This window comes from Nannospalax galili, unplaced genomic scaffold (genome assembly GCF_000622305.1).
Source record: "Nannospalax galili isolate Female #2095 unplaced genomic scaffold, S.galili_v1.0 scaffold290, whole genome shotgun sequence".
In the NCBI taxonomy this organism is placed as follows: Eukaryota; Metazoa; Chordata; class Mammalia; order Rodentia; family Spalacidae; genus Nannospalax; species Nannospalax galili.
The window spans coordinates 6,930,486-6,938,556 of record NW_008331486.1 but is presented as its reverse complement, the minus strand read 5'-3'; the positions used below and the strand labels follow the sequence as shown (position 1 = coordinate 6,938,556).

The 8,071-nt window shown below is 52.4% G+C and overlaps 1 protein-coding gene across 1 annotated transcript in view; it reads left to right on the top strand.

Annotated features, from left to right (window-relative positions):
* The window catches only part of Hmcn2 (hemicentin 2), a 173,908-nt gene that overhangs the window by 56,437 nt on the left and 109,400 nt on the right, over nucleotides 1-8,071 (top strand). Inside the window, exons 16-18 of the mRNA XM_017796457.1 lie at nucleotides 4,396-4,584; nucleotides 5,125-5,220; nucleotides 5,499-5,626. Coding sequence (XP_017651946.1) covers nucleotides 4,396-4,584; nucleotides 5,125-5,220; nucleotides 5,499-5,626 — 413 coding nt within the window. The remainder of the gene's footprint in view (nucleotides 1-4,395; nucleotides 4,585-5,124; nucleotides 5,221-5,498; nucleotides 5,627-8,071) is intronic.

Sequence of the window (8,071 nt, the reverse complement as noted above, 5' to 3'; positions counted from 1 at the left end):
TTTATCATGTTTATAACTGTTCTTTTGAGTTCCATGTCCTGCATTATCTCTTGGGGGTTTTCATTGTACCCCTCTAGAGGACTATTGGTATTTGGTGGGGATATATTATTTTGGTTTTTCATGTTATTATTTTTTCTCTGTGATTTTGACATGTGAATTTCTTTTATAGTTTCTGATTCTTGTGTGAGACTCAAGCCTTTAAGTTTAGGTCTGCTTCTTTTTGTAAACTTTATGTGTCTTTGTGGTTTAGTTTTTGGGCATGAAAAGCTGGTCCATCTAAGCTTCCGGTTCTCTCTTTTGATTTTATATTGGAGTGGCCGGGTTACTTTTGTCTTCAGGAGTTCCCACAGAGGCCCGAGTCAGATGAGGATCAGATGCTCTCAGGCTTTCTCCTAAGGTCTGGATCCTTTCGGGAAAGATTTTGGCCTCAGGAATTTGGGGGTTGGACTGGCCTGGGAGTCAGGCCCAGGAAAGATGCTGGTCTCAGGCAGCTGGTGGCCCTGCCACCCAGAGATGCAAAGGGAGATGGGGGAAGGAAGAGGCCCCAAGGGCTCCTGGGGACTGCACTGAGGAATTGGGTTGGTCTGGATGCAAAGGATCAGGAAGCTGAAAGGTCAGCCCTGGTGTCCAGGAAAGAGGCTGGTGGGCCGTGCAGCCCCAGGAAGCAGAGCAAGGAAGGCTTTAAAAAATTTTTTTTAAATTTATTATTTTTATTTTATGTGTATGAGTGTACCGCCTACGTGTACGTGAGTGCACCAGTGTCATGCAGTGCCACAGAGGTCAGAAAAGGGATTCGGATTCCCCTGGAACTGGAGTTAAGGACGGTTTGTAGCCGCTATGTGGGTGCTAGGAATTGAACCCGGGTCCTCTGCAAGAACAGTCAGTGCTCTTAGCTGCTGAGCCGTCTCTCCAGCCCCAAGATAAGGAAGGCTTTTGAAAAGAATTACCATTGCTGTCTTAGCTGGAAGGTTCGGGAAGATTGCCCAGTGGGCATTAGTCTTGACTCCCATCTCATTGTTTTAAAAAATATTTTATTATTTTTATGTGTATGAATGTATTGCTGCATGTGTGTAAGTGCACCCATGTTGTACAATGCCCAAGGAGGTCAGAAGAGGGCATTGGAAGCTCTAGAACTGGAGTTACAGATGATTTTTAGCCATCATATAGGTGCTGGGAATCAAACTCAGGTCCTCTGCAAGAGCAACCAGTGCTCTTAACTGCTGAGCTGTCTCTCCAGCCCTGTTACATCTGATAGTTTTTTAAAAAGAGCTTTGTGTTTTTGGAGTCCAGGCTGAGGTGTCTGCTTGACCCTATCCTTTGTTAACCCTGGAGCCATCTCCCTCGGGCAGGAGGGGGCAGTGGGCGCCCAGGGCTAGGGCAGGGCATGGGTGGAGACCAGCAGGTGGCCGTGGGTCAGGCAAGCCAGCTTGGTGGTGATAGTGGGAAGTCAAATTTCCTGCCCATCTGGGCAGCAGTGGTGGTCTGGCCTTCCTGGCCAAGCTGGCAGAGTGTGGGAACAGGTGGGTACCGTGCCTATCTCCTGCAGGAACCGGGAACAGGCTTCCTGTGACATCTAGGACTGAACCAGGGCCTGCAGTGGCAGAGCAGGCAGCAAGTCCCTCCCACTCTCTCTCTTCCTCTCTGACTTGGGGATGGCACCCAGGGCTCCTGCTTGCTAGGCGAGTGCTCTGCCACTGAGCCACACCCCAAGAAGGCACTTTTGAATTAACTTCTGGGCCTGGTGCATGTCAATCAAGAGTCACAGACCACTTCTTTGGCTGAATAACTTGCCCCAAAGAGCCCTAACTTTCCCCTCTGTACAATAGGACCACGAGTCTTGCTCCTGGGGTCCTTGACAGACTAAACTGAGACCGTGTATTTGACCCGCTAACAGCAGCCTCTCTGGGGCATCTCTGTGGCTGTTGACTTCATCCTCCTGTCTCTGGGTGTCCTAAGTTCCTGCCCCAGCACATGCTCAAGGCCAAGGCAGACAGGGAGCCACTCCTGGGGAAAGGAGATGGTGGTAAAACCAGTGCCAGATCCCTGACTGGGTTCTTATAGGGAGTCTGTGTGTGTGTGTGTGTGTGTGTGTGTGTGTGTGTTGTGGGGGGCGGGATGGGGCTGAAGGAAGAGAAGGCTAAGCATGCTGACTAGACCCTGGGAAGGGCACTGCTGGGTGTGTGACCCATCCTGACCCACTGCAGGGCTCAGCCACCCTCTGCCCAGTGAGGTACCCAACCAGGGGACCTTCAGCTGTGGCACATCACTAGCATTCTGGGGTCTTACCTTATTTAGGGGGTGCCAGGGAAGGGATGGGCACCCAGAACCACAAGTGACGTTTTTCAATATGGGGCCTATGGCAGGACAGCTAAGTCTGAGGTTTGCTGCTTTGTGACTGACCCCTACAGGCAGATAGACAAGGTGGCTGTGACTCAGTCACTGCAGTGTCCCCAAACATCACCTAGGGAGTCCTAGGGGAGAAGTGAGAGAGCCTGGGCTTCAGCATCAGCCACATCTGGGCTCTGTCATTAACCTTGGTGTGTGTGGGGATTCCTTAATCTCTCTGACCCTCAATTTTCTCATTTGTGATGCTGCCCACTGATCCTAGTGAGATTTGCATGAAATGGTGTTTCCTAAAGCTGAGGTAGGAAGTGGGTAGAGGAACCACTGGACTGTGGATCAGAACCTGAGGCCTGGATGGAAGACGTTGCAGTTAGATCCTGATGGGGTAGAACTACAGAAAGGGTTTTGGGGGACCTAGGCCTGGGTTTACATAATGGAGGGTAGCAAAGCTGGACTTTTGGGTATCAGGGCTCCTTAGGGGCGGTGACCCTGTCTAGGGTAAAACTGGGCAAGGCTTTCTGGCTTCTGAGCTTGGGTGGCCACAGCCCCAGCAAGGAAGGGCCCCATCTGAGGCTGGCTCACAGACAGTCTTGAGTCGTATGGTGGTTTTCTAAGTTGTATCTGTATTCCCCTGGACTGTCCCTAATCCTGAGGCCAGGAGGGAAATTTGATGTTGTTTGGATGCCTAGAGAAGGTTCTGGAAAATGGGGAGGAGGGGGAGGCCGCTTCTCTGTGGTACTGGGTTAACGAAAGGGCAGACTTCCTGGGTGGAAGGCTTGGGGATGTGGAGTAGGAAAGGGTCAGGGCTACAGGGAGGGCTGCCCTGTCTAGAGCGGGACCAGCTCTGGGCCTCCTTGAGAACAGGATCTGGAAGGTCTGTTTGGGGAAATAGTTTGAGAATTACTTTCTGAAAGTAAAGGCAAGCCAGTGCTTAGAGGAAATGCCATGAATTAGTGAAGGATCATAGGAGTCCTGGGAAAATGGGACCTGGGGTGCCTGGTGCAAGGGTTAGGGGAATCCCCACCCTTTGGGTGCTGTTCACATTTTGGGGGTGGGCTTATGGGCCTGGGGTGCTTATTAATACAGCCTGTGTTTACTAGCCAGTGTCCCACTGTGGACCATTAAAGACAAGGTCATGTATAACGGGAATATTTTAATTTTGTGGCATTTCACATACTTATTCCAAACACTTCAGCAGGAAAAGAGGTAGGAAGACCTGAGGGTAACTCTTTGAGATGGCTTAAAACAGACAAGGTCAGGGCTGGAGAGATGGCTCAGGGATTAAGAGCACTGGCTGCTCTTACAGAGGTCCCAAGGACCTGGGTTCTGTTCCTAGTACCCACAAGGTGGCTAACAACCACCTATAACTCCAGTCCCAGGGCATCCAACCCCCTCTTCTGGCCTCCTCAGGCATTGCATGCATGGGTACACGTACATAAACATAGACAAAATACACACACACACATACACACACACACACATATATATATATAATAAATTAATTCATTTAAAAAACCAGGACATTGGAAATGGACCATGATCTCTGGCCTCTAGGTAAACATATCAGAGGGGAAACTAGGATTCCCTCACTCTCCTTAAGGCTCAGGAAGAGGCGAGGTAGACAGGGGAGTCTGGGAGCAGTGGGCTCACCCCTTGCGCCCTAAGTCCTTTTGAACACATCTCCATCAGCCTCAGACACACACAGCCTTCTGGCTGGAGGATTCTTTGCACATGACCTTAGAGAAGATGTCACAGCCAGGAGTGGGCATGTTGCCCTTCTGCAAGGCTATTGTAGAGCAGGGCCCCAGGCTCCTGTGGGGGCAACAGGTACATCCCCAACTACCCTCTGCCCAAAGTCTGCTCACGTTAACTCCTCCTGAGAACTCTTGAGGTGAACCCAGCTAACCTCAGGTTGACCATGGAGCACTGGACAGGGGTCCTAGGTTCACAGGGCAAGCCTGGAAGGTGCTCCCAGAGATGAGAGGGAAAAACAGGGCATCCCCGCAGGTCCCAGCTCATTGGGACTTCCCACAGACTCATCACCTCCCACAGATGCTCCCCGGCTGACAGAACTGCCCCGGAATGTCACTGTGGAGTTGGGCAAGAGCGCCTTCCTTACCTGCCGGGCCACAGGCCGCCCACCCCCAACTGTCACCTGGCGTCGTGAAGATGGGCAGGCCCTGGGGCCTGGGAGGGGCAGCAGAACTGGAAAGCGAGATTCAGGAGTTCTGTTCTTTGAAAGTAAGAGAAAGGATCAGGGGTGGGCTGGGTTGGGAGACAGGCGTGGGCAGTGGGGAGGCAAGACCCTGACCCCAGAACTCGCCATCGGCAGGTTGATGTTGACCATCTGGGCAGGTGACTCTAGCCAAGTCATCTCAATATGAGCTCAGGTCACCATCCTGATGATGCTAGAAACTACCTCAACAGCAGCCCTACCTTCCTGCATGGTCGTATGGGTAGCACACATCAATAACTTGGCAGAGTTCTGGCACTTGCTAAGTGCTGTGGTAGTGTGAGCCGTTAAGCTACTGCCCTTATAGTTATTACTGAGATTGCACTAATGTGGACCACGTGCCAGGCTTCATGTTCAGTGTGTTGAATCATCTCCTCCACCTCCCCAAGCACTCAGCCAGGCATCTGTTCACATCCCCATTCCACAGAGGAGCAAGCTGAGGTCCTATGGTGTCTTGTTCCTTTCTGCTGACATCCCAGTCTTCCCCTGCATCTGCAGTGCCAGAGCCTGTGGGTCCCCAACAGTCAGGCTTCATTTCTATCTTGTAGGTGTTACCCCGGAAGACCAGGCCCCATATGTGTGCGAAGCTCGAAATATCTTTGGAAGGGCCCAGGCTGAGGCCCGGCTCGTGGTCACTGGACGTGGTTCGTGGGTGGATCTGGAAGCATGGAGAGTGGGAGGGAGACAGGTGCTCCTGGTTGCAGCCAGGCTGAGGGCACCCTGGGGCAGCCCCCTCAGCCACTATGGGACCAATGTGTCCCCACATCTGTAGCCCCATATGCTGGGGGACCTTTGAGTCTCTGGGCTTCCCAGTCTTGATGCTTCTGTGAGTTTCTAGGGGAAAAAGCAAAGGATGGGCCTCTGTCCCTCAGGTGGCTGCTCATAGGATCTGTGTGGCTGACAGTGTCTCCTCTTCCCACAGCTCCCCCACAGATCGCCAGTGGCGCCCCCACAGTCCGAGTCCTAGAGGGACAGCCCGTGTCCCTGACCTGTGTCATCCTGGCAGGAAGGCCCCTCCCAGAGAGACGCTGGCTTAAGGCTGGCCGGCCTGTGAGTGCTGGGCTTTCCTGGGGGCTGTGTGCCCATTAAGGGACAGAGAGGGAGGGGCCGCCCGGACACCAGGCCTTGGTCACTGTACCGTGATGGTTCCAGGGAGGAGCTGTGCCCTGTGTGTTTTGGCTCACAGTGGGGTGTACAGAGGCGGTTTCTTCAGCTCACAGCGATAGGCTGTCTGTGCTGTCATCCCAAACCTTGTAGCCTTTTCTCACTCTTCTTCTGGTCCTCCCCTCCAAGGCTCTGTGCCCTCGAGACTCTAAGGCATCACTCCCACTCCATATTTATTGAAAACACCAGTGAAGGGGTAGATGGGAGACCACTGCTTGTCTGTAGTTTCTGTTTCCAACAACCTGCTCTGGGTCTGGTCCATGTTGGCGGAACAGCCACAGCAGTATCTGTGGTTCCGCAGAATTCCCTGCCACCTGCAGGTTCAAGGCATCTCACCACCCCTCTCTACCTCCTGCCTTAACTTTGTCCCTACGTTCCCCACCAGGTCCTGTGAAAACTCTCTGCTCCTCTGTGCCCTGCCCTATGCTGTTCCTGCCAGCAGAATGCCTTTCCCTGTCACCTTGGCTCATCTCTCTGTTCCCTGTGCTGGGCTAACAGCAGGAATGTGCAACAGTGGTTCCTGCCTGCAGTTCTCATCATCAGCATCCCTCACACCATGCCCGGGAGGAGGATCAATCTTTGTCCCCATTTTTCAGATAGGGAAACTGAGGTGTAGTGAGGTTAGGTCACACGGTCATGATCACATAGCTAGTAGGTGGCCAAGCTGACTTGAATTCAGATGTGTCTGACCCTGTGGCCCACACTTCAAAAACTTCTGAGGCGGGAGCCTATACACCACAGCTTGTGGGCCCACAGGTGCCCCATAGTCTGTTTGGTTTAAATAAAGTTTTATTGGAACACAGCCACTCACAGTGGGTCTCTGGATCCATTTACAAAACTGTACTCAAGACAGAGTTTTCTTAGCCTAAAACAGTTCAACTCTGGCTCTTGACAGAATTGCCAACTCTGTTCCACTTTCCAGGAGGAACGCCCCCTCTGACACCTTTGCTGGTCTCTCCTAGCTCAAGAGGATTTCTCAAGAGGATTGGGCCTCCCTCAGGGCCCTTTAACACAGACGTCCTATAGAATCTGTTTTTAAATACCCTGATACTTAGGCCTCAACTTGGCCGGTGAGATCACATCCACCAAAGGTAGAGACCACGTTAATGCTAGGTTTAGTTTTTTAAAAACATCCCCAGGGTTTTGAGTGTACAGCCAAGTTTGTGAACCATGTCACAGAGTGACGTGAGAAGTGTCCTCTGTTAACTGTGATCTTAAGACCAGAATGCCAAGTGTTGAGCACCGTGCCCTGATAGCCAGACCAGACTGCAGAGTGCCAATCCTCTGACAGCCCTGGTAGAACAAGCACTGGGGTGGCATGGACATCCCTTCCTTCCTTCCCCCTCCTTCCCTCCTTCCTCCCTCCCTCCTTCCTTCCTTTCCTCCTCCATCCCTCCTCCCTCCTTCCTTTCTTCCCTTTCTTTCCAATGCCCTCTGACCTCTGAGCAGGTGCAGTTCTGTACATGGGTGTGACGCACGTGGTGTGTGGCTCAGGGTTGGGGAGTCCACTCAGGCAGTGTCTGGTGCCCATCACCCACTCTGTAGCCTGTGCAGTTAAACATGGCTGGGGAGTCGGGAGCGCTCTCTGAAAGTTAAATTCTTGGGAGGCATCTGCCAGGTGCCTGGGAAGTGCGAGGGAGGCTCTGTGCATGTGGGAGGCACTATGTGGAACCCCTCTGATCAACTGCCATGCAAGGAGCAGAGGCCCCTTGGGCTCACTCAGCTCAGGGACTTTGTGACCCAGATGGTTCAGGGGCTCAAGCTGAGTATGGAATGTATAGTTGGGCTCCAGGTTGGGGCCTGGCGCAGCCCAAGGGCTCAGGCCTGCTAGAAAGGTCTAAGATCTCTCAGCAGGTGTTTGTGGCTGGGCACCTTGCAGGAGAAGTCAGGCCGACCTCCCTAGCACTGTTCCACCCACCCTGCTCTGCGGGTCTTTTGGGGAAGCCTCCAGGAGCAGGAGCTCAATGCATATCTGCATGATTGTGGTCTCTGCTTGCAGTCAGTTCTCTCTCTCTCTGTCTCTGTCTCTCTGTCTCTCTGTCTCTCTCTGTTCTCTCTCTCCCTCTCTGTCTCTCTCTGTCTCTCTGTCTCTCTCTTTGTCTCTCTGTCTCTGTTCTCTCTCTCTCTGTCTCTGTCTCTGTCTCTCTCTGTTCTCTCTGTGTGTCTCTCTCTGTTCTCTCTCTCTCTCTGTTCTCTCTCTTTGTCTCTCTGTCTCTCTCTGTTCTCTCTCTCTGTCTCTCTCTGTTCTCTCTCTTTGTCTTTCTCTCTGTTCTCTCTCTCTGTCTTCTTCTTATCTCTCCTGTCTTGCTCTATATGTTATGATGTTTAGAA